The sequence below is a fragment of the Phoca vitulina genome, unplaced genomic scaffold, assembly GCF_004348235.1.
Source record: "Phoca vitulina isolate PV1807 unplaced genomic scaffold, GSC_HSeal_1.0 scaffold6, whole genome shotgun sequence".
Classification (NCBI taxonomy): domain Eukaryota; kingdom Metazoa; phylum Chordata; class Mammalia; order Carnivora; family Phocidae; genus Phoca; species Phoca vitulina.
This window is the reverse complement of record NW_022589709.1, coordinates 68,720,247-68,748,022: the sequence shown is the minus strand read 5'-3', so window position 1 is coordinate 68,748,022 and position 27,776 is coordinate 68,720,247. Positions and strand designations below refer to the sequence as shown.

At 38.5% G+C, this 27,776-nt stretch overlaps 1 protein-coding gene across 1 annotated transcript in view; it reads left to right on the top strand.

Annotated features, from left to right (window-relative positions):
• Nucleotides 1–27,776, top strand: part of STK32A (serine/threonine kinase 32A) — a 125,327-nt gene that overhangs the window by 35,789 nt on the left and 61,762 nt on the right. Inside the window, exon 5 of the mRNA XM_032404427.1 lies at nucleotides 26,874–27,047. Within this exon, the coding sequence (XP_032260318.1) occupies nucleotides 26,874–27,047 (174 nt within the window). The remainder of the gene's footprint in view (nucleotides 1–26,873; nucleotides 27,048–27,776) is intronic.

Below are 27,776 nucleotides of genomic sequence, written 5' to 3'. Positions count from 1 at the left end.
ATAACGTGACATAGAGCCTAGCCTTCCTCTCACACGGAACCGTGCAGGACGGCGGACACCATTAATACTGATGGAGGAGAGAGAAGAAATCCGCCCCACCTTAATTCTAGTACCACATTCAGAACTGTAAACTGAGAGGGGGGCATCCTTCAAGTATAGCAGAAAACTTACAGTCTTTCAAATCCTGAGATAAAAATTGTCAGAAAGCATATTTATTCCTTCTAATAAAGGCTTTCTGCCTTAGTAAGTACAACATAGGAAATGTAAGTGACTCTCCAACTATTAAGCACCTTGCAATACTTCTGGAGGTGGGACCTGTGAGCAATACTCATCATTTTTTGTAAGATTTTATTTATTTATTTGATAGAGCACAAGCAGGTGAAGAAGGAGAGGGAGGGGGAGAGGGGGAAGCCAACTCCCCACTGAGCAGGGAGCCCAACTCAGGGCTCGATCCCAAGACCCTGAGATCATGACCTGAGCTGAAGGCAGCCGCGTAACTGACTGAGTCACCCAGGCACCCCCGTCTTTAGCATTTTTAAGTCACATGGTTATAAGACGGGGTTGATGTGTGTAACTTGGGGGTTGTTTTTATGAACAAAATGAGATACAGTGCCATGCCCGCACAGAGCAAACATCATATAAATGGGAGTTCTTTCCCTTCCTTGCTCCATGAACGTGTAGCATTCTGAACATGTCCGTCACTGCTGGGTCACTGTGGGTTACCCCAGACACAAGGTCCGGAGGTGCTCAGCCTCAGAACATCCCAGGAAGTTATGTAAATGGTGGGGGAGGGCCAAGTCTTCAACTCATTCTCTGTAAGAGCTTATGTTTGTTTTGATTTCCACCCTCATTCTGCAAATCAAAGAACAAAGATTCAGAGATCCCCCATTATGTACAATTTAATCAGCATTTTGTGTCCTAGGTTTAGCTCGTTTCATCTTTACATCCCCAAAGCTTCAGGAGCCAATTTTCTTAAGAAGCACTGTATGATTAATAATGTAACAGCAATCCTTTTGAATTCCTGTGTACCCCTTGTGTACTCTATTGTATTGGTAAGCTACGTAGGCCTCTCAATATTGCTTTCAGTAGTCTTCCTGTGGATACTCAAAATGCCACTAACCCCTAAGGATGTGTTCAGAAAATTCTGGTTTTCAGGCTGAGGAAAAACACAGACTGTTTCTTTCAAGCAGGTTTTACACTAATGTTAAGAAGTTGGGGTGTGTGTGTGTGTGTGTATAGAGGTATAAATACATACATATGTGATATGTGAAAACTGTACACACGGCCGTCAACTTGAAGAACAGAAAAATCACATAGAAAAATGAAAATTCTCCAATAATGCTACCACCTCGAAACAACCACTTCCATACGTTGGTATGTACTTGCCAGAAAATGTCTGCATTTGGTTTTCTGCTTTTAATCGTGCATTAGCCCCATTCATTCCCTCATTCATGGATATATTTACCGAGCAACACGAACAAGGTAGAATTAGGGTTGCCGGATAAAATACAGGACACCCAGTTAGATTTGAATTTTAGAAAAACAACCAATCATTTTTAGGACATGTCCCAAATATTACACAGCACCTATTTTATCTGAAAACTATTCATTTTCCAAATTTCTAATGTAAGTGGGCACCTTGTATTTTTATTTAGTAAATTTGGCAACCCTAATTGTAACACAAACTCAGAGTAGGGGGATGCAGTGGTGAGCAGTGGTGGGCAGAGCCCCTGATCGACCCCATATTTCCAGTAACTGTGAGAGGCTCATATTAATCAAAGGATATAAAAAATGTATCCACTCTGAGAAGTGCATGAAGGACTAAGTAGAACAGGAGTGTGTGTGTGTGTGTGTGTGTGTGTGTGTGTGTGTGTGTCCTTGTCTGGGGCAGCAGAGTTAAGGGTGAAAACACATTCTGAATTAAAATTCAACCTTCCCAGCCTCCGCAGACCTGACCCCACTCAGGAACACAGTGGTCGGAAGTAGGCCGCGTTATAAGGCGAAGGCTGCCTGACAGGGCTGGCGTCCGGGGAAAAGCAAATAAAATCTTCCTGCAAGTCCCTCCCTGAGGGCTGCTCACAAAGCCCTGGCAACCCAGAGCCTGCAAACAAACGGGCCCCAGTGCTGCCCAGCAGAGCCCTGTTCCCCAGGGGGCTTTTGCCAGCGGAGACTAAGCCTATAGCCGCGCAAGCCCCGCTCCTGCTCCTCGGGGCGCCATGCTGCCCTCTCCCGCGTCTCTTGTTCTGGGAACAGAAGGGGCCCACGTGCGGTCTCAGGAAATGAGAAGACAAGACCGTCTGTTTTAAGTGGAAAGGACCACCTCTATCGGGACTGTGAAAAGGGGGTCCTGTCAGAGAGCTGAGCAAGGCCGAATAAATAGAAATCAACCTCCGTTTCTGAGGACTCCGCACCAGTGTCGTTCCACAGACTCAGGAACTGTGAGAACTCAAGGTCGCCTCCAGAGCCACAGAATCAGAAAGACCTTCCCTGCCAATGGAATTCTGTTACTTAAGAGTTTTGCCCCTATTGTCTCATTTACTCATCCTAGCGATTTAGGTGGATAGGGATTATTAGTGCGATTTTACACCAGAGAAACAGAGGCTCAGAGAGGCTGAGTCATTTTCCCAGCGCCACACAGCCAGGAACTGACGGAGCCGGGACTCAAGCCCAGGCATTCTGGCTGCAGAAACCCTGCATTTCCTGCTACACTATCCCATCCCCTATGGACATCTTGTAGGACTCTTACAAATTAGGAGGGAAACGTAATTTATTTTCTTTATTGTCTTTTACATCCCACAAGAATACAAAATCCATGAGGCAGGTATGTTTGTATATTTTGTTTACTGCTCCCACGGTAATGCCTTGCACACACAGTAAGGGTTCAACAGATCTCTGCTGAATGAATGAATGAATGAATGAATGAATGAATAATGGAGTTGGTGATGGCACCAGGCTTCAGGTTTTGCTCTTTGCCCAATCTACCACTTCCTGCACACTCAAAAACACCCCCTCATTTACTCAGGCCCACTCCAGGTTCTTGGCAGGCCGTGAAGTGAGAGGGACAGGAGTTTGAATCCTTGCTTTCCCACTTGGTAACTGGGAATTGACCAAATTACACTGTGTATTTGCTTGGCTTCCTCCTCCATAATTGGGCATAACAGCAATACCCAGGGCAGAAGGTATTACTAGGAATAAGAATATATTTATAAAACACCTCACACATAGTAGGTGCTTAATATATGAGGACTTATGGGACACCTGGGTGGCTCAGTTGGTTAAATGGCTGCCTTCAGCTCAGGTCATGATCCCTGGGGTCGAGTCCCGAGCCTGCTTCTCCCTCTGCCCCTCCCCCTGCTTGTGCTCTCTCTGTCTGTCTCTCTCGTTCTTTATCTCTCTGACCAATAAAATCTTAAAAAAAAATAAATGAGGACTTAAAACAAAAACTCGGTGAGGCCCCACCCCAAATGGAATGTCCCCTCAGCCCCAGAGCAGATTCCTGAGTAGACATGTGCCTGTGCGCGTGAGCTGGCCTGGCCATTAGAAAGTCTTTGGGTTTGTTCTAAATTTTAAAAAATTAATTTTTTAAAATATAAAATACATATTTTTATATAAAATATAGGAATGCAGACATTCTAAAGAAAATGATAAATATCTGTATTAATTACATTATGCTGAAATAACTGCCGAATTAGATTCCTATGGCCATAAATGACCATAAACTTAGTGGCTTCAAACAACACGAATTGGAGTGCTTGGGGTTAAAGCTATTTTCACAAAAGCTATTCCTTTTGTCCTGCATTCCCATTTGTCCTGCAAGTTCACAAACAGACAAAACTAATCGGAACAATGACAGGATGCAGGGTTTAACGAGATGTAGCATGTGGGAAACTTTGGGAGTGGCTGAAATACCCTGTTCTCGTGATTGTGGTGCTGCCTATATCAGGGCATATATTTGCAAATATTCCTTAATTCTACGTTTAATATCTGTGCATTTCACTGTAAATAAATTTTACTGATTTCATAGTAAAAGAATATGAAACAACTTAAAAACCACGAACTCAGTATTGTACACTTCTGGAGGTCAGAAGCGCAGAATCAGTCTCACTCAGCTGAAAGGAAGCTGTCCTCGAGGCTGTGTTCCTTCTAGAGGTCTAGGGAAGAATGTTTTCTTACCTCTTCCTGCTTCTCGAGGCTACCTGCGTTCCTTGGTTCGAGGCACCTCCTCCACCTGCAAAGCCAACCACACAGCTTCTTCCAGCCTCTGACTCCAACAACTCTCTGGCTCTCTCGTCCATCTTTGAAGGACCCGTCTGATTACATTGGGCCTCCCTCTTGACCAAATTCTAGCCAGCTCTTCTGAACCATCTTCTTGCCTAGGCCTCAACCTTGGTCCATAAACACTTGAACAAAACACTAACATCATTTATTAACAGCTTCGGCCACATCCCTAGGAGGACATTAGCTCCCCTTAAATTGCCTGCCTGAGAAAATGCCAGGCTGCCAAGAGAATTTACTGTTTGTTCCAGCTAACACCTCAAGACAGGGCGCCTCTCTAGGCCTCTGTGGGAGGGGAGGGGCCTAACTTTGGTAAGTGCCAATTAACAAACCCAGATGAGTTTCCCATAGACCAACCCCATTCTGGGCTCTTTGTCACTTTCACCCCGCTGACTCCCAGGTCCTGGCTTATCCACTCTTCATCCTCCCTGTCAAACACTCAGTCACTTCTGTACACATCAAAGCAGGTCACACTATGGGATTCCTATTACAGTAGTATATTATTAACTAAAATCTGCTCTTCTTATCTTCATGTCCAGCTGTGTTAATCTTAGGAAGAGATGTGATTAAGTTAAGGATCTTTAGAAGGGGAGGTCATCCTGAATGATCCAGTGCCATCATTGGAAGAAGTTGTCCTTGGGTATGGCCCTGAGGAGCTTGGAAAAGTGGAAAACAATGGACAGCAGTCCCCAAAGATCTTAGCAGAGAACAGTGTTAATTGTGTGGCCTGTACATAGTAATGGCTGCACACATGGTTGTTAACTGACTGACTGATGGACTAATAGGAAACTGAGTCTTGATAATGCAGACATTCGCTCATTCATTTACTCATCAATACTGCAGAGAATTCCTTTCTTGCAAACACAGGAAGTTATTAGAAAATTTAGGCTAAAAAGAAGTTCTTGGGGACGACATGGAGTAGCTTACAGCTTCAGATGTACAGCTGAAGAAGCAGGTCTCGAAAAAGCAAGGGACAAATGCGGTTCTGGGAATCTAGGTAGCAGAAACTAACGGACAGGCACTTACGGCTGTCTCAGCTGGGATGAATCAGCTCCCACCAATTTTCTAACCCTGAGTACCCACTCAGGTTTCAAAGTCCTGGGAGAGAGTCCAGCTGGCCTTGCTCAGAAAACATGCTTGCCCCTTGGCTAGAAGAAAGAGTAAAATAACTCATGACTCACAGACTGTTGACCTGAGCCACTTGGTGAATGATTGTGTCATTCACTAAGATGGGGAGATCCAAGGAGGACCAGATTGATTGTGAAAATCAAGAAATCTCTTTTAGCTGTGTTCATTTTGAGCTGCCTCTTAGTCATCCAAATAGAGCTGCTACATAGGCGGTAAGTCTAAAGCTCAGAAGAGAAATCCAAGGTCCAAGGAGAAGGCCAACAAAACACAAATATGGGGAAAATTGGCTTATAGATGGTATTTAGACCAGGGACTTGAACAGAGCATCCCTGGAGAGAAGTTAAATAGCTAGAAGAAAAGGGCCAAGGGCTAAAGACCTAGAGCACCCTTATAGTTCTGATAGAGGAGGAAGACTCAGGGAACTAGACAAAGAAGCAACAGCCTGGAAGCTAGCCAACAAGCTAGGGGTGGACTAAGCAACGGCAGCATCCTAGAATCCAGAGGCTCTTTCACAAAGGAAGGTATGCAAACCATTGCAAATGTTGTGGAGAGGTCAGGAATAAGAAGACAACTGACTGCGAACTTGGACTTGGGAAGATACAAATATTGTGACTTTGATAAGAGCCAAGTCCAAATGATAGGACAAAGGATCAAAGAGACGGTCTTGAGGAGAACACAGGAAGCAAGCGATGGTATTTTTGGAGGGTGAGGTACAAAATGGTTTTGTTGTGTTGTGAGATTCATCCATATTGTCACGGGTAGTGTTAATGTATTATCATTTCTCTCTCATATTCCATTGTATGAATATCCCATGACTTATTTATACATCTTTCTACTGATGGATATTTGGGTTATTTCCAGTGTGAGACTCTTACAAATAGTCCTGCTATTAACATTCTTGTTTGTATCTTCTGGTAAGCAAAAGTCCATATATCTGGGGATGTAAACGTAGGAATTAAGTCATTGGATCCTAGCATTTGTGTAGGTTTAGCTGGTATACAATTTTCCAAAGAAGTTGTCCAGTTTATACGCGCATCAGCAATGTCTGAGAATTCAGGTTGCTGTAAAAACCCCACCAACATTGGGTATTGTCAGTTTCTTTACACAGGCATTCCACTAAAGGTATAATGACTTCTCACTGTGGTTTTAATTTGAATTTCCCTGGTGACTTATGAGTTTGGGCACATTTTTATATGATTGTTGGTCATTTGAAATCCTCCTTTATGACGTGCATAAGTCTGGTACATCTTTCTAATCGTTTTTTTTTCTCATTGGTCCATTTTTGAATATAAATTATTTCCCCTCTGTGATTTACTTTATACTCCACAAAGATGTTATTTTTTTTTAGCCCTCAAAAAGCTTGAATTTAAGTGTGGTATAGTTTATCCGTCTTTTCCCTTATGGTCAGTGCCTTCTGTGTCCTATTTAGGAAATCTTTGCACATACCAAGATGAATATATTCTACCCTACTTCCTAGTAGCATTGCTGTTTTAGTTTTTACATGTAGGTCTGTAATCCAGGGTCAAGATTCACTTTTTCCCCATATGGAAATCAAATTAACCCAGCGCCATTCACTGAAAAGTTTCTCCTTTTCTTACTGCACCACATTAACACATTTGCTGAGAGTCAGACTACCAGATATGCGTGGATTTGCGGACTTCGTTCTATTGATCTCCTTGCGTGCATTTACACACGTATCACACTACCTAAATTACTGTAGCTTTCTACCGGTAACAGAATTCAGTAACATAATTCTTCTGAATTATCTTCACTGTAGTTGGCCCTTTGCAATTCCATATAAATTTCACAATCAGCTTGTTAACTGGTATTTTAAAGCTGCTGGTATTTGTAGTGGCTTATACTGAAACTAATTCAGAGAGAATTAAGGTCTTTTTAAAATAGTAAGCTTTTCCAATTCATGAAATTTATATATATCTTCCTGTATATTTAGGTATCCCTTAATTTCTCTCTTTGGTCTCACTTTTGAGATCTAGCATATCTATCTTTAGATTTATTCCTAGGTATTTAATATTTTTGATGTGATGACAAATGGTAATTACTTATCCAAATTTTATTCTCTAGTAGTTTGCTGTTTGTTGAGCAAAATACAGCTGATTTTTAATATTGACTTTGTGTCCAGTGAACTTGCTAAATTCTCTGATTATTTCTACTGGTTGGCCTGTAGATTATTTTGGATTTTCAATATTTGTAATCATGTTCTTAACTAATAATGACAGTTTTATTTCTTCCTTTCCAATTTTGATACCTTGTATATTCATACTTCCTGCATTTACATTGAGAACATAGTTGAATATGGTAGACATCCTTGTCTGTCCTGATTTCATGGGGAAGTTTTTCAAGATTTCAAGATTTCATATGATGTTTGCTTTTGGCTCTTTGTAGATATCCTTTATCACAGTAAGAAAGTTTTCCTTCAGTCCTGGTTTGCTAGAAGTTTTTATCATGAATGGGTATTATATTTTGTCAAATGTGTTTTCTTTTTTCTTGAGATCATTTCTATTATGTGGTGAAGTAAATTAATGGATTTGCAAATCTTATAATGAGCTTCTTAAAATAAACCTTACTTGGTCCTGTTCTATTAAAATAAATGCTAGTTGGTCATGTTCTATTATCTTTTTTGTACATATCATCAGATACTGCAATACAGATTTTGAACATTTATTTTATATATTTTCTTATTTATATATTATGGCTATTTATAAATATGTTATATATTTATTTTATTTATATATTATTTGTTGATATCATTATTAAATATATTTTTAAATTTTAATTATTAAATACATATGTTTTTTAGATATACATACGCAAGTTTGAATGCAAAGAGTAGGAGCCCATTGAGAAGAAAGAATCGGTCATGTGGGACAGAATGGGGAGGATTGCCAGAGTGAGCCCCTGAAGGTGGCAAGATGGCTGTGGCTAGGGACTCAGGTGATGCGCTGGCCTCAGGGGGAAGTGGGGAGGTGCTTTCACTGTGCTAGGAGAGAAAGCAGAGTATGTAAGTGCACAGATTCGCAAGCCGGTGGATGTGTTGGTGGGCAGATGAAGGAGTTCTCATGCCAATCCCACCATGACACGTGAGGTCATCAACCGAGAATGGGGAGTGGGCATAGTCCAGGAAACTGTGGGGAGAGAAGCTGCTGGGTGAAGGAATGTATGAAACTAATTGAGAATTAGAATAGGATTTTCTTTTTTTTTTTTTAAGATTTTATTTATTTATTTTAGAGAGAGAGCAAGAGCAGGCAGGAGAGGGAGAAGCAGGCTCCCCACTGAGTAGGGAGCCCGACGTGGGGCTCGATCCCAGAACTCTGAAATCATGACCAGAGCTGAAGGCAGATGCTTAGCTGACTGAGCCACCCAGGCACCCTAGAATAGGATTTTCTAAGTATCTATGTGAGACCTGTGGTTATAAATGTAAAGTGAATCCAGTCCGCACAACTTTGTGTTTTTTTCTTCTGAGAGTGCACGTGATAGATGTTAGTTTGTTGCTGTTTTAATCCAGGTATGTTTAATCAGGACTGAAGTTTAAGTGGGGGAGATATCCTTGCCATACCAAAGCTTGACGAATTGAAAAGTCTATTTTCAAGAAGTAGGCTTCAGGAGTAGATTGCTGGGGGGTACTTAAGGAAATCATGCATATGTAGAGTCACTCTTTCAGACAGCTAGTATTTTTGAGGATTTATTTTTGAGAGGGTATGCTAAAATATTACATATATCATCTTATATATCTTCATGTATTAGATTCTATAAAATAGGAATTAGTATTTGTCCCCTTATAAAGATGAGTCAGCTGAAGATGAGAGGTTTGAGCTTTTGCCCAAACTACAAAACCAGAAAGTGATGGTAAATCTGGATTCCAAATCCCACCCACCCCCCTCTAAGACCTTCAGTGTTAACTTATATTTTATTAGAATGTTGCTTATATAGACATCACTACTTCTAAAACTCTAAAGCCAAACTTTTAAAAATTATATACAGCTGTAAAATCAATGAAAAATTTTTAAAGAGCCATTTAACCTGATAAACAATAATATTTGTAGTGGAACAAAATCACATTATAACTGAATATCCTCCAGTTTGAGATAAAACATAATGCTCCTCCCTGCTTCCCTGGAAGAGTTCCAACCACTGGATATCAGAAACAGAGATGGACAGAAAAGCCCCAGGAGATGAGTGTCAGAGGCAGAAATATCAAAATATGTCTGAAGATGCAGTTGGTCTGGTTAGACTATAACCACTAGTCAGGTGAAGGAAGTGCGGAGCATGACAAATGGAGAGACTAAAAGGAGGGCATGAAGGACACAAGTAAGAATCTCTTTGTTGGGTAGCAGTGCTGGGAAGCCCTCCCCTGACCCCGGAATTCTGAGACTTAGGGAACCTGGTCGGTAAGGAAACATTGCTTTTCTGGCTAGACAGGCAGAGGGTAGATCACACCCTGTGCCCAGATGAACTTTTTGTCTCTCCACTTCATCCCCTCTGGGGAAATAGCCAATCAAGATGTGTGACTCAGCACCTCTTGGACCTCTTAGCATCCTTGGGGCCTCCCCAGCCACTCTCTGGATCACAAGTGGCCATTTGCAATCCCATCAATGACCAAAGTCGTCTCACTCGAATGTCTCTCTCCAGTTGGTCTCTAATTCCCAGGAAGCACAAAAAGTTTTAACTTCTAACACTTTTTTCCTCTGGACGCCTGGTAAGTTCTATGGGTAAGAGTCTGATTTAATTGTTCTTCATTATCATCTGGAGCTTGTGTCTTGGGTTTGCTTTTATGTAAGTAGCAAGATGGTGTTATTCCCCTTTGTCTCCTTACTGGCTGTGTTATTCTCTGAGGTAACTGTCTCAAGAGATTCTGTAGAAAATAATAATAGCCAAAATTTCCCCAGAGAAGCTTCATAAATAACATCTCCAGAGCCAGTACAGATGAGCTGGCAGATCACAAAATTGCATTCAGATCTTTGTCCAGAGAAAGGTCAGGGCTTGGGGAAAATCAACTCCTGCATCAGAACATCGGGAAAATAGTCTGCAAGCTGTTATGTGTGATTTTTAAAAATCGCCCACAGTCTTTTTCATTGTGTAAATTGTAGATTTTTGCTCATTTTATTGGAGGCGGTAGTCCATGACTCGAAGCAGGCAGGTACTTGTGTTACATTGTCTAAGGTTTCCTGACCTCTCTCCCCTCCCCCCCCGCGCCCCCCCCCCCCGCCCCCACCATCAATCAAAAGTAGGTCCTCTGTCAGCCTCTATCATAGTATCCTGAACTTTTCTTTCATGACCTCTAGCACATTTTATAACTACATATTTGTTGTACAAATATTTATTTCTATTTCCTACTGGGTTCCTGGGTTTCCTTCTTTAGCTTCAGCACCTTGTACAAGTAAATATAAAATAAATATGTGTAAAATGGCCACTGACTAAACAAGTGTTCATTAGGTACCGAGCTATATGCCAGGGGTCGCTGATGGAAACAAAGATGAGAAAACACAAATTCCTCAAATTGTCCAGCCAAATGAGAAATTCAGGCAAAAAAAAATTCTAATGGCTATAATACAATATAATACAATGCAACCATTTACAGCTAAGTTTCTGGAGTGTTCTATAAAGAAATGGCAGACTGCTGGAGAAGTGCAGAGAGGGAAACACAGAGGGGTAACATTTATGTCTGGTGAGAAGAGGTCAGGAAATTCTAAGGTGTAGGGGAGATAAACCCAGACTCTTTAGGTCTCCTGAGATATACAGAGAAGTTTCTTGTGGCTAAAAAGGAAGTTTTCATGAGCATTTATTATAACTATTTTAAGGTAGTTCCCTCAAATTCATTCCAACTACTGCTAAAAAGATCTACATAAATTCTCAATTATCTGCGTTGATGAATTTTGGATACCTGGGTGTTTAACCTAAATACACTGTATACACAAGATAGACAAGAGTGGATGAGGTCATTTCTGCAAGTTTTGATGAGGGCATGGAAGGTGTGTTTTTTTTCCTTGAAGAACTTTATAAGACTACTTATGAGACCGGGAAAGATCACTTCATAAGTTTCAAATCTTCTTCCTCTACTGCTTGGTTTTTCTGAAGTTGAAAACTTCTGAAAGTTTGATAACACACTCTAGAGAGAGAATATGAAGAAATAGGTGCTCTCATCTATCGCTGCTGGGAATTCAAAATGATAAGCACCCTCTGCAGAGATAAATTTGGCAATATAGAGCAAACATTACATATGCCTTACCCTTTTTTTTAAAAAAAAAAATTATCTTAGCAAACCCACTCCTAGGAATTTACCCTGAAGTTGTTCTGTCCAGAATACAAAAAGACATTTGCAAAATTTTTTTCAGTTGCACTATCAGTAAGCGCAAGAAACTGGAAACAACCCAAATGTCCTCCAATAGGCAACAACTTGATGAAACATGTGCCATCCATAAATGCAACTCTATGCAGCTGAGAGAGGGACTGGGAAATAGATCTAGCTACTATTAAGGTCTACACTCCAGAATATACTGTTAAGTGGAAAAAGCAATGTGGCCTCAAATTCATCCGCAGATTCTATATAATCCCTATCAAAATCCCAGTTGGCTTCTTTGCAAAAATTGACAAGCTGACCTGAAAACTTACATAGAAATTTAAAGTATTTGAAATCTAAGAAATTCAAGGGAATTGCTAAAACAGTCTTGAAAAAGAAGAATAAAATTGGAGGGCTCACACGTCACAATTTCAAAACTTACTCCAAAGCTATAGTAATCAAGACAGTGCGGTGCTGGCATAAAGTTAGTCATGGGACAGAACTGAGCATCTAAAAATAAACTCACATTTACAGTCAGTTAACTTTTGACCAGGGTGCTAAGACAATTCAATGGGAAAATGTTTTTCTAACAAATGGTGCAGGGACAACTAGATATCCAAATGCATAGAATGAAGTTGGATCCCTACCTCACATTCTACACAAAAATGAACTCAAAATGGATGGTAGACCTAAATGTAAGAGCTAAGACTATAAAACTCTTTTTAACAAAAAAAGGTGTTAATCTTTGTGACCTTAGATTAGGCAATGGTTTCTTGGATAGGACACCAGAAGCACAGTTAACAAAAGAAAAAAACCAGATAAATTAGACCCCATCAAAATGAAAAACATTTGTCCTTCAAAGACACCATCAAGAAAGTGAAAAGACTATCCACAGGATGGGAGAGAATATCTGCAAATCATGTATCTGATAAGGGACTTGCATCTAGAATATATAAAGGACTCCTACAGTTCAATAACAAAAAAGAGAAATAACTTGATTTAAAAATGGACGAAGTGTCTAAAGAGAGATTTTTTCCAAAGAAGATAAACAAATGGCCAACAAGCCCATGAAAATGTGTTCAACACTGCTAGACACTAGGGAAATGCACATTAAAACCAAAATGATATACCACTTCACACTGATTGGAAAGGCTACTATTTTTTTTTAAATAGAAAATAAAAGGTGTTAGTAAGGTTGTGAAGAAAATGGAACCATTGTGCATTGCCAGTAGGAATGCAAAATGGTGAAGCCACTGTGGAGAACATTTTGGTGCCTCCTCAAAAAGTTAAATGTAGAATTACCATGCAATCCAGGTATTCCACTTCTAAGCATGTACTAAAATAATTGAAAGCAGGGACTCAAACAGATACTTGTACACCCATGTTCATAGCAACATTATTACAACAATCAAAAGGTAGAAACAAGCCATATATCCATCAACAGATGGGTGGATCAACAAAACATGGCATATGCATCCACTTGAGTCTTATTCAGCCTAAAACACAATGAAATTCTGGCACATGCTACAACATGAATGAACCTTGAAAACATTATGGTAAGGGAGATAAGCCAGATACAAAAGGACAAACCACTTAGACAAGGTGCCTAGAATACACAAATTCATAGAGACAGAAAATAGAGGTGGGGGGAGAAGGAAGAATGAGGGGTTATTTAATGGGTACAGTGTCTGTATGGGATGAAGAAAAATTCTGGAGTACATAGTGGTGATGTTTGCACAACAGTGTCAATGCATTTAATGTCACTGAAGCATACACTTAAAGTGGTTAAAATGATAAATTTTATACTATATATATTTTACCGCAATAAAAATATTTTCAAAGAATTTTTAATGAAGAGATGGAGGGATTACAAGAAATAGAAAGAGATAGAATCTCGAGTTTCTCAATATACCTTGTTTTGCAGATTTCACTTTGAAAACATAACTATTTTACATAACTATAAAACAGAATTAAACTTTAAAAAGAATTCCAAAAAATGCAACATAAAATGAAACAAATTAACCTAAGTATATATCCAGTTTGTGGCATAACCACACAGAAATGTACTATTCTAAGTAACCTTCAAGCAATAACTTTACTGTACATCATTGGTGAAATATACCTCGATGACAAAAAAGAATAGCAAAAACATCTTAAAGTGTTTGTCGTAATGGTGTTGTAGGAGGTAGTGTTCATGTTGCAATTCTGAGAGTGTTTTTTTTATATATGATGGGATAAAGCAAACAATGAAGGATTATTTGGTGAACCTCCCTGAGAGATCTCAAAATCCCTGAGAACCAAGATTTTCAGTAAGGGAGAAAGGAATCACTGGTATTATACTGATGAGATTAAGAATTTCTGTTGTCTTGAATGTCAATAGAAAGTATCCTTAAGATCTTCCAATGTATTTACATTAGGTTCCATTTGTGTGTTCCTGTACACATTGTACCTGTCCCTATACCAAATATCTCCATCTGTTCCTAGCTCGCTCCACTGAAAAGACCTAGTAACGGTGACAACACTTCTATCATTCAAATAGTTTGGAGGAGGAATCCTACAAAATAGCCAGGAGTATTTTTTCATATCAGGAGATCAAAAAGCTATCAAAGCCTACTAGGGTTGCATCAAAATAACACATGATCCAACTTGACTGTATGTCTACTGGCCAAAGAATGGGCATTATGAACGGAACATCAATAAGGGGGATAACATCAAAACTGTGAGTTTATTATGTCTAAAAAAAATAAACAAAACTTGTTGCTTGCTTTCAGAGGCTTCTGTGAAACCACCAAGTCATTTTGAAAAATGATAAATAAAAGGAAGATGTAAGCATTGGTTTTACCTTTCTAATGTGAACTCTGTGTCAGAGTAACCAAATAACTGGTCAAAGCCATTTTCACTTTCTAAAATTACTCCAACTAAAATATAAATTAGAAATGATAGAATCCAAATATCACAACCACTAAGGAATTCTTGGAGATAGCCATTCAGGAGATTAATAGCTGGTAACACCTTGAAAAGATAGACTTAGGTCTTATATACCTTCTGATCAAAGTACCCAACACCAGTAGCCAAACTGTGGAAGGGGCTGAGATGCCCTTCAACATATGAATGGATAAAGAAGACGTGGTCCATATATACAATGGAATACTACTCAGCCATCAGAGAGGATGAATACCCACCATTTGCATCAACATGGATGGAACTGGAGGGGATTATGCTAAGTGAAATAAGTCAAGCAAAGAAAGACAATTATCATATGGTTTCACTCATCAGTGGAACATAAGGAATAGCATGGAGGACCATAGGGGAAGAGAGGGAAAACTAAAGGGGGAGAAATCAGAGAGGAAGATGAACCATGAGAGACTCTCGACTCTGGGAAACAAACTGAGGGTTACAGAAGGGAGGGGGTGGGAGTTGGAGTAACTGGGTGATGGGTATTAAGGAGGGCATGTGTGGTGATGAACACTGGGTGCTGTATGCAACTAATGAATCTTTGAACACTACGTCAAAAACTAATGATGTACTATATGTTGGCTAACTGAACATAATAATAAAAAAAGTACGCAACACCATCTATGAAGAGGTCTTGCTCCCCCAAAATCAAACCTGAATCTGAACAAGCCGTGGGATCCAACCACCAATTTTCATGAAGAACAGAAAGTTGTGGAACATGGAGAAAGACATGACAGGAAGGCAGTCAACAAAATTCAGACTACAAAAATGCTACAGCAAAAATGACTTTGCTTCTTCAACAAAAAATTACTAGGACAAAAAGAGCCGGTCAGGGAAGCTATAGAATAAAAAAGATTTAAAGGCACATAAACCAAGGACAAAGTATGGACCTTGTTTGAATCCATTTATAGGACCTAAATATTCTATAAAAGTTTTTTTTTAAGTAAATTTCTAGAACAATTAGGGAAATGTTAACATTGAATAACTGATAAAAACTACTAGTTTGGGTATTTTATATAGATCAGGAGCTGACTCAAATGGGTTAGTTCCTTTCCTGATGAGATGACATCTTTTTTTTCCTTTTTTTTTCTCTTTTTTTGATTGAAATGTATTTGACATATAACATTGTGCAAATTTAAGGTGTACAACGTGTTGATTTGATACATTTGTATATCGTAATATGATTACCATTGTGGCAATAATCAGCACCTCTATCTTGTTGTGTAATGTTATCCTTTCTTTTTAGTGGTTAGAATCATTATGTTCTAGCTCTTAGAAAATTTGATGATCGTAATATTGTAGTCTATATCCACTTGACCATGAAGTAGATCTCTAGGGCTTATTTACTACTTGTTGCAAGGAGACAACATAATTAGACATATGAGGGTAGAGGGAAATATTTTTGTTATATTTATTAGGCCTTTTAAATATAAAAATATAATTAAAAAGTAAAATGTAAATAAAATGTAAAATAAAATAAAAATAAAAATAAAATTACTTATAATCCTACCATTTAGATAACTAGTTATTATATTTTCAGAAAATTATGCATATATCAGCATATGTGTATAATTATTTATTTTCCTTTTGTGGTTGTGTGTGTATATATACTTTTGAAATATATCCTTTTCTTAAGATTTATTTATTTATTTCAAAGAGAGAGAGCACAGGGTTAGGGAGGAAAGGGCAGAGGAAGAGGGAGAGAGGGAATCTCAAGCAGACTCCCCACTGAGCGCAAAGCCCATGCACAGGGCTCAATCTCACCACCCTGAGATCAGGATCTGAGCCAAAACCAAGAGTTAGATGCTTAACCAACTGAGCCACCCAGGCACCCCTGAAATAGATCCTTTTTATGTACACTAAACATCTACCCTGTAATACATATTGTAGTATAACATTGCTCTTTCCCTCACCTTGTCTTCATGGTATCTTAGAAATCTTTTCATATCAGAATGTAGATCTGCCTCATTTTTTAAAATTGTTGTACTGTGAATTTACCATAATTTATTTACATGCTCCCCTATTGCGTGCAAACTATTTTTTATTTTATGTGATATAATGAGTCTCCTTGTAAGTACATCTTATTATAATTTTTCAAGTGTATCCATAGTGAAAGTTCCTGGCAATAAAATTACAGGGTCAAAAACCATGTGGGCTTTTTTTGTTTTGTTTCATTTTGTTTTTGAAGAGATACTTCTGAGTTGTCTTCAAAGGAGTTTTCACCAAATTACCCTCCATCAGAGCATAAGAGAGTGCCCATTTCTTCATATCCTCACCAACCGTGGCTCTCATCAAACCTTACGGAAGTGTTCTCACTTGGATACATTAAGGAATAGAAGTCATACGTGCTTATTTGGATTGTAAATTCTCCCCCTCTAAATTTATAGCAGAGAGAATTTAGATTATTGCCTCAAGTTGGTTCCAATGTTATCCAAGCTATTAATCTTTCTTTACCTCAGCTTGTGATTCATGCTGTGGCATTTCAGTTAAATACACACATACACAACAACAGCTGGGTATATTTTTTGTAAACTATTGAAATCAGACTTTTTGCAAACCTTGGGTTTTCTGTGTTGTCATGGCAAATGAATTAGGTGAAATAATACTGTGTTTTTTTATGAATTTCACATTGGATGTACTTTGGAAAATTACTACAGAGCCACAAGAGGAGCAATATGATGGGCCACTGCTCCAAAGGCAGGTTTTAAAATTCAGATCTGAACTTAACAGTTGGGACAGCATACCCTAACCTCCTCTTGACCCATTCCTGAGGGATCTCTTCTCACAAGAGGTAGTGCCTTTCTGAAACTGTGAAAAGCCTGCTGTGAGCACACCCTTTTCAGAGTCTGAAAAACACAGATCAATTGTTCTAACCTTTGAGTCCATAGGACAACATTGGTTCTTCTTTTTTTTTTGTAATCTTTTTTTTAATTTTTTTATTATTGTTATGTTAATCACCGTACATTACATCATTAGTTTTTGATGTAGTGTTCCATGATTCATTGTTTGCGTATAACACCCAGTGCTCCATGCAGAACGTGCCCTCTTTAATACCCATCACCAGGCTAACCCATCCTCCCACCCCCTCCCCTCTAGAACCCTCAGTTTGTTTTTCAGAGTCCATCATCTCTCATGGACAACATTGGTTCTTAAAAATTCTTCTATGGATGCCTGGCTGGCTGATGATTGGAAATGTCCCACCATTGGAATGAGAATACCCTAGAGGCATAGAAACTGAATTTTGGGAGTTGACTCAAAGGGCATTTTGTTATTTAAATAACTATTCTATTCCCTGGCAGGATTTTATTATAAGCTTTGGATGCTTTTTGTTTTATGAACTATATTGGTCATTGTTCATACAGCATGTATGTTAACCGTGTGGATTTAGATGCAATCCTGCTTCCACAATTTCCTAACATATGATTCTTGAACAAATATATAACCTCTCTACACCATAATCCTTTCTTTCCCTATTCACTGTCCTTTTTTAAAAAATAACAACTTTATTGAGGTGTATTTTACATGTCATAAAATTCACCCATTTCAAGGGAACAATTCAATGATTTTATGGAGTGGTGCAGTAATTGATATAAATCAATTTATGGATATTTTCATCCTTTCAATAAGATTGCTTTTACCCATTAAGAGTTAATCCCCATTCCCACCCTGAGTCCCAGGCAACTACTAATCTAGTTTCTGTATCTCTACTTTTGCTTTTTCTGGCAATTTCATATAATTATAAATAAGTCATCTCTTAATGTCTGGCTTCTTTTCACGTAGCTTAATGTTTATGAGGTTCATCCATGTTGTAGTCTGTGCTAGTAGATCATTCCTCTTTAGTGCTGAATATTATTCCACTGTATGAATATATCACATTTTGTCCATTCACCAGTTAATGGACATTTAGCCTTTCTTCAGTTTTTGGCAATTCTGAATAATGCTGCAATGAATATTTGCGTACAAGTCTTTGCATGGAAATATGTTTTTATTTCTCTTGGTTAGATAGCTAGGAGTGGAATTGCTTGGTGAAATGGTAATATTATGTTTAACTTTTTGAGAGACTCACAAACTATTTTCCAAAGTGATTGCACCATTTACATTTTCACCCGCAGTGAATCAGAGTTCCCTTTTCTCAGCATCCTAAACTAACACTTCTTATCACCTCTTATTTATTATAGCCATTCAGATATGTATGACATTTATGATTTTAATTTCCACTTTTCTAATTCCTAATGATGCTGCTCATTTTTTCAACTGTATTCTCCTTAGTGAAATATCTATTTGTAGCTCTGCCCATTGTTTGTTTGGGTTGTCTTATTATTGAGTCATAATAGTCCTTTGTAAATTCTGGATATAATTCCTTATTGAGTATATTTTTTGCAAATATTTTTCTCCAGTCTGCTGCTTGCCTTTTCATTCTCTTAATGGTGTCTTTCGAGGTGCAAAAGTTTTGAATTTTGATAATGTCTAATTCATCAATTTTTTAATGGACCTTGCTTTCGTATTGTATCTAGGAAACTTTTGCCTCTTCTTATGTCTCAAAGATTTTATCCTATGTTTTATTCTAAAAATCTTATTGTATTTGCACTTACCTTTATGTCTAGGACCCATTTGAGTTAACTGTTTTATATGGTGGGGTCTAAGTTCATCATTTTTGGAAGTGGATACCTAATTGTCTCAGCATCATTTGTTAAACCAACTCTCCTTTCCCAGAACCTTCGCCAAAAATCAAGTGACTATGGAGCTTTATGTCTGGACTCTTAATTCTCTTCCATTGATACATAGGTCAATATGTCAGTACCACACTATCTTAATAACTATAGCTTTAGAGGACATTTAGAAATTGGAAAGTCAAAGTCTTATTCTCTTCCTCTTCAAAATTATTTTGGTTATTCTAGATGTTTTGCATTTCCTTGTAAATTTTAGGAGCTGCTTGTCAATTTATGCAGAAGCAAAAGGCCTGTTGGGAATTTGATAGGGATTTCACTGACTCTATAAATCAATTTGGGCATAATTGACATCTTAACAATATTTGAGTTTTCCAATCTATGAACATGGGGTAGTCTTTAGTTACCTAGATCTTCTTCAATTTTCCTAAGGAAAGTTTTATAATTTTCTGTGTAAGGGTCTTGCACAAGGTTCCTAAATTTATTCCTAAGCACTTTATTCTTTTTGAAACTTTAATGAATGCAACCATATTCTTTATTTCATTTTCATAGTGTTCATCGCTTATTTAGAAAAATGCAATTGATTTTTGTATACTGATTTAGTATCCTGCAACCTTGCTGTTTTATTTATTCTAATAGGTTTTTTTGTGTGGTTTTCTTATGATTTTCTATATGCTGAATCATGTGTGTGATTAAAGGTAGTTTTGTTTCTTTCCAATATGGATGTCTTTTACTGATTTATTATTATTATTTTCTTTTGGCTAATTACACTGGCTAGAACCTACAGTACTATATTCAATAGAAGTGAGAGCAGATGATCTTGCTTTGCTTCTGATCTTAGAGGGAAAGCCTTCAGTCTTTCTCCATTAAGTATGATGGTCACTGTAGGTTTTATCACAGATGCCCTTTATCAGATTGAATAAGCTCTCTTTTATTCCAAGTTTGTTAAGTTATTAAGAGTTTTATCATGAATGAGTGTTTTGTGGAATGCTTTTCCTGTATATAATGGGATGATCTTATGTTTTGTCCTTTAATTATTAATATTATGTATTCTATTAATTGATTTCCAGGTGTTAATCTCATTTGGTCCTGGTGTAGAATTTTTTAAATATGTTGATGGACTTGAATTGCTAATTTTTTGAGAGTTAAACCTGAATTCTTATGATCAGTAAAAATGGAGATATTGCAGTAACAATTAAATACAATATATAATACATAATAATAAATACAATAATACATATCAAGTACCTAGCATGGTATCTGACACATAGTGAAAAGTCCAATTAGTGAGCATCATGTGGCTTATGCCATTGACAGTAAATGTCTTCATATGACATTTCATCTTATGAAATAATGGGAAATAACTGCATAAAATTAATCTGCTTAATACCAGAGCTATATTACATTCATGGGTGGAAGAAGAAAGGTAATTAAAATAAGAACTAACATTTACCTATTGCAAGCTATCTTCCAAGCTCTGTTTTAAGTATTTAATATGTATTAATTCACTTCCCAATTGCCCTGTGAGGTTTGTACCATTGTAGATGGGGATGTTGAGGGCTTATATAACTTCTTCCAGTTATAAAGACATTAAGGGGAAGAGCTGGGATTTGGACACAAGCAGTCTGGCCCCAAGACCATGTTCTTTACCACTATGTTATGTGCCATGCTTTGTGCTAATTACTTCACAAATGTTATACCTAATATACTCTTTGCCACATGGTGCATAAAATTACTACCAATGTGCAGATAACCTCTTTGAGTTTAAAAGATTTGCTCCAAATTCACATGTGATATTTAAACCCAGACCTATCTGACATTTATTTATTTATTTATTTAAGTAAGCTCCATGCCCAGTGTGAAGCCCATTGCAGGGCTCAAACTCACAACCATGAGATCAAGACCTGAGCAAGATCAAGAGTTGGATACCTAACCTACTGAACCAACCAGGCACCCCCATATTTATTTTCTAATTGTATTTTTCTTAAGTGTGTTTTTAATTGATTCTTTGATGAATCAATCAATATAGTTTTTCTCCAAAACCTGAATGCTTTTAGAAGCAGTAACTAATATCAGAATTCATTTCCTTTGTTTTCCTAGATAATGATATTAGAACCGACCCTTGCTAAGGTAGAGTCTGAATGAAGATTTGGCACAACAGTTCTGCAATAGGCAGCAGGTTCTCCTAGTGTCATGATTTTCAAGTTTTTTTGACTGCAAACCATAGGAAGAAATATATTTTTCATCACAATCTAGCAGATATACTCACAGAGACATACATATTCACAAAACCAAAAGTTTCATAAGCGATGTTTTTTTCTGTGCTATTCAATCTATTTTATTTCTTTAAAAAAAGTGCTTGTTGGGGCGGCTAGGTGGCTCAGTTGGTTGGGCGACCGCCTTCGGCTCAGGTCATGATCCTGGAGTCCCGGGATCGAGTCCCACATCGGGCTCCCTGCTCAGCAGGGAGTCTGCTTCTCCCTCTGACCTTCCCCCCTCTCATGCTCTCTCTGTCTCATTCTCTCTCTCAAATAAATAAAATCTTTAAAAATAAATAAATAAATAAATAAATAAATTAAATAAATAAAGTGCTTGTTAGAACCAAACAAACTGATTTCATAACCCATTAATAGGTTATAAGCCACAACTTGAAAAATGTTGCATTGGAAATATTTTAGATCTCTTCCAATGCTCAGATTCAGATTTATCTCAAGATGGCTTCCATGAGACAGCTTCAAGCATGAGTGACTTCTTCGAACTTAGTTGGTAATCATACTAATTTATAAGAATAGACTCAAAATGTATGAAAGACCTAAATGTGAGACAGGAATCCATCAAAATCCTAGAGGAGAACACAGGCAGCAACCTCTGTGACCTTGGCCACAGCAACTTCTTGCTGGACACATCTCCATAGGTCAGGGAAACAAAGGCAAAAATGAACTATTGTGATTTCATCAAGATTAAAAGCTTTTGCACAGCAAAGGAAACAGTCGACAAAACCAAAAGACAACCAACATAATGGAAGAAGATATTTGCAAATGTCTTATCAGATAAAGGGCTAGTATCCAAAATCTATAAAGAACTTATCAAACTCAACACCCAAAGAACAAATAATCCAATCAAAAAATGGGTAGAAGACATGAACAGACATTTCTGCAAAGAAGACATCCAAATGGCCAACAGACACATGAAAAAATGCTCCACATCACTCAGCATAAGGGAAATACAAATCAAAACCACCTCACACCAGTCAGAATGGCTTACATTAACAAGTCACAAAATGACAGATGTTGGCAGGGATGTGGAGAAAGGGGAACCCTCTTACACTGTTGGTGGGAATGTAAGCTGGTGCAGCCACTCTGGAAAATACTATGGAGGTTCCTCAAGAAGTTAAAAATAGAGCTACCATATGACTTAGCAATTGCACTACTGGGTATTTACCCCAAAGATATAAATGTAGTGATCCGAAGGGGCACTTGTATACCTGTGCCCCAATGTTTATAGCAGCAATGTCCACAATAGACAAGCTTTGGAAAGAGTCCAAATGTCCATCAACAGATGAATGGATAAAGGTGATATATATATATATATATATATCACATACACACACACACACACACACACACACACACACACACACTGGAATACTATGCAGCCATCAAAAATGAAATCTTGCCGTTTGCAATGACATGGATAGAACTAGAGGGTATTATGCTAAGCAAGATAAGTCAATCAGAGAAAGACAATTATCATATGATCTCATTTTTATGTGAAATTTAAGAAACAAAACATGATCGTAGGGGAAGAGGAAAAAATAAAAGAAGACAAAATCAGAGAGGGAGACAAACCATGAGAGACTCTTAAATATAGGAAACAAACTGAGGGTTGCTGGAGGGGAGGGAGGTGGGGGGATGGGGTAACTGGGTGATGGGCATTAGGGAGGGCACATGATGTGATGAGCACTGGGTGTTAGATAAGACTGATGACTCACTGACCTCTACCTCTGAAACCAATAATACACCATATGTTAATTAATTGAATTTAAATTAAAAAAATAGATCTGGTTGTTCTTTAAAAAAAAAAAAAGAATAGAACCTAAGGAATGTATGTGTATCACACACACCCAAAGCTTGTGTTTTAACCTTTTTCTTTCCTTTCTTTAGTTCATTTATTAATTTGTTATTTTTTTTTCTACAGCTATTTGTAGAGGCTACATTTCAGGCAGTATATAGGTGCTCAGGAGTCAAGGATGAGTAAAAGCAGGCATGCATCCTGGTAGCATAGTGGGAATGAAAACAGTTAAGCCAAAAGCACACAAGAAAATATTTTCAAATTATGCTAAATTCTGTGAACAAGAATATGGCATTGTATGTAACAAGGTGACCTGATTTAATATGGAGTATTAGAAATGTCTCTGTGAGAAGTGTCACTTGGGCTGAGGGTGAAAGATGAAAAGAACCGGGCAGTGGACAGTATCGTGAACGTAGGCACGGGCGACACCACATCACAGTCTTCTAAGGCTGGAGAGAGCATGAATTACTAGATGAGGGATGGAAGAGATCTAAAGTTAAGTCTGAAAAAGTAAACAGAGACAGGCCATACAGGATCCTATAGACAATGGAAAGAGGTGAAAGGGTTTTATGCGGCTGGATGATACAAGGCTCACAGTGTAAAAATATAACTGGGGTGTGTAGAAAGGACTGGAGAGGTCCAAGATTATCCAGAGAAAGCTATGAATAGCTACAACCATAGTCTGGGCCAAACATGATGGAACAGGGTGGAGTACATGGTAGTCTTCTATTGATTATCTCTTACCCTACTGAGCACACTGCAATGCATCTCATATGCACTGGGACCAGACTTAGTATTTTTGGAGCTGTCAGCTAGGAAATAAAAGTCATGGAAATGCAACAGTGAGTCTCTGTGATAAATGGACAAGGTATAAGGAAGCTCTTACTCTTTTATCAATAAATATCAGACTATGGTAAGAACTTGCATGTTCTAGTTATCACCAAACTATATTTTGCCCACATATTTTACTGGATTTGGTTCTGTATAATCAAATACTTATCTTCCCTTTCTCTGAGAGTTTTTAAGATATCTATAAAGGGCTTCAAATCTGATGTGCTGAAGGAGAAAAATGATTCTTAACAGCAAAACCTGGCTCCATGATTAAATAAATTTATATTCATACTGGACAAGTGAAGCATGTTGTCTCTTGCCTGGGCTGCTTCTTTCTTTGATTAATAATCCCTTGCATGGCAGAACCCTGTTGTTAACTTGCCTATGACTGACACCTTTATCTGTCTGTTCTTGGAATAAAAATAGCTTCACTCAAGTCTCAGTAAAAATGGTTGTTCATCAGGGCGAATTTAATAATACCATTGCCCCTCCTTAGAGTTCAGTGGAGATGGGAGAGGAGTCCTCTGGTATGTCGCCAGGTTTCTGACCTCCCATGGGAGCTGAACGCAGTCAACAGCTGCCCTGTATGCTCGCTCGGTCTGCCTAGGCTGTTTGCCTTGACATCTCTTCTTTTTTTGATACCCAAGCCTCACCCGTATCACCACCGCTACCCCACTTGCCACCAATCCGAACAGACCTCACTCACATCCCCTAAGGGAGCATTTGTTTCATTAGCTGAAAGCAGCTGAAGGTGCAACAGGTCCCAGGCATGATTACATGTTTTTTAGCACATCGATGCTTACTGAAAGACCTTTAAAACACAACAAATATAACGCGCAGGAGTGCAGAGGGAAATTTGTGAACCGAACAGCCTGGGTCCAGGAACTTTTTCTGGTGCCCATTAAACCTATGGCAGGGATGACCAGCCAGTCATCACACTGAGGTGAAGAATATCATTTCCAGAAGATAACACCAAAAATGTATTCACTGTCAGATTTTTAAAAAAGCACCTCCTGTGTTTCTGTCTAACTCCCACAAGGGCTTCATTTCTGTCATCTTCTATGCGAATCAGTCTTCAGTGATAAAATCAGGGACTGTTAGTCTTCATTAGAATGTTACTGCCTCAGATTAATGATTCATTGAATTTCTCTTGTTTCTTTTCCTTGCAAATCCCCATCTTCTCCTTTAGCACAATGATTGGTATAAAGAAGAAAAAATACTAAGTACGGTTCTTCAGTTATTGATAGTCTACATTTCTTTCCTGAGCAAAGAATTTGTCACCAGGAATTAGTTTGCATCCCTGGGCCTGCTCGAAAACACTTAATTCTTTGATTCAAATAAAAGTTTAAAATGTGATCTCAGTGACATTATGTCAAAAGAAACATGTCAAAACAGTGCTGGTTCAGAGAGCATTATTTTGCCTAGAAATCATGTCTTTGCTTTGAAGGAACAAAATAAATCATAGCAGCAGGAATGCATTTTTTTTTTTACAAGAGGCTCTCTGCAAACAGCAGAGGCCAGTTCTGCTCTCCCATGTCTCATTTACTCTTCCCATCTCTCCAACCCGTGCTCCCTCAAGTGTGAAGTCCATGCCTGATGGTACGTCCTGCTTAAAACTCTTCAATGTCACCCCAATGCCTACAGACTTGTGAAAAGGTACCTGTCATGGGATCTGCCCTGTGCTCGTCTCTAGGCTCAAGCTTCCCCTTCATACCTGTTGTTGTTTTTAGAGCAAACCCAAACTATTTTCCTTTCTCCACTCACACGATGTTCTTTCCCATGTCTGTGCTTAGTGCAGGCTACTTTTGTCTATCAAATCTTACTTTTGGACCTGGAGAACTCTTCAGCTCTACCATGTATTAGGTGTTTGACTTTGTGCATATTACTTCACCTGGCCTTGATTTCCTCATTTCTAAAGTGGGAGCTTAAGAGCAGCATTTGGGGGCCCTGGGGTGCCATTCGTAGAGGGCTTCAGCACCTGCCCCAGAGAAGAGGCTCAATGGAGACATCAGTGACACTGGCTGTATTTTGTGCTTATTACTGTCACCATCCTTCAAAATGGAACTCAGGTCTCGCTTCTGCTGAGAAGCTTTCCCTTACCTCCCCATCCCAAAGTGAATTACTTCCTTGTACTATGCATTTTTTTATTGCCCTTTTATATCTTTTTCTTATCATTAATGTGGTACATGATTTGTTATAAGGTTGCTGGGCAATGAAGTTGATCATGTGGAAAAATGGGAATGAGAATGGTTCAAGGACACCTCCTAATTCATGTTTTATGGACCTCCTGCAATAGTGTGGTTAGGATATGATTGTTAATGGTAAGTGGACGAGTGGATTTTCTTTAGTTCCTGAGCTTTATAGCTTTGTAAGCTAATAGTTATTGAGTGCTTACTATATGTCAGGCAAGACATTAAATGTTCTATTTGTTCTTTACTATGACCAAATGTGGTAGGTATTCTTATTATTCCCCTTCACACATGTGGAAACTGAAGGTCTAGGATCATAGAGCAAAGATAGACCATCTGCAACCAAAGCTTGAACTCTTCGCTAAAGAACACTCTGTTCTCATCTATGAGGTGTCATTTGCCTCTGGGATGCTATAGTGTGCAAATGTATTTAATACACTTTCATTTCTAATTCTATTCCAGGTACTCCTTCCAAGATGAGGAGGATATGTTCATGGTAGTGGACCTCCTGCTGGGCGGGGACCTGCGTTATCACCTGCAGCAGAATGTCCGTTTCCAGGAAGATACGGTGAAGCTCTTCATCTGTGAGCTGGCCATGGCCTTGGACTACCTGCAGAGCCAGCGCGTCATCCACAGGTCAGTTAGGTCCAAGGGGACAGCCTCGCACTGAATGTGCAGGAGAGAATTCACAACCTGGTGCATTCAACAAGTTCTTGTTGAACATGACAGATAATCCTCACTGAACTCTTGCAACAGTCCCTTAAGGTAGTCTTACTGTCCTTCTTATGAAGATTAAAAAAAAAAAAAATGAGCCCATTGAGCTTAATTTGCTCAAAGTCACAGTTAGTAAACAATAATACCAGAATCAATGAGTATTGGCACTAGACAAAGAAAAGGTGACATACAAGAATGTATCTCCTTCACTTGTGGAATCTGTGTTAAATGAAACAAAGAAATACACAAGTAGCTATAAACCCTAACAGACAATAGACAGAAAAGGATAATACTTTAATTTGTAGATATTGGTAGGTGGGCTGCTTGAGTGGCTCAGTCGGTTGGGCGTCTGACTCTTGATTTCAGCTCAGGTCGTGGTCTTGGGGTTGTGGGATCAAGCCCTGTGTCAGGCTCTGCACTCAGCGGGGAGTCTGCTTCACATTTTCTCTCCCTCTCCCACTCCCTTCCACTCATTCTCTCCCTCTCTCAAATAAATAAATAAAATCTTAAAAAAAAGATATTGGTAGGGTTTTTTTGTTTGGTTTTTATTTAAATTCTAGTCAGTTAACATATAATGTAATATTGGTTTCAGGAGTAGAATCTGTGTGATGTAAAGATATTGGTACTTTTAATGATGATTTCCTATATAGT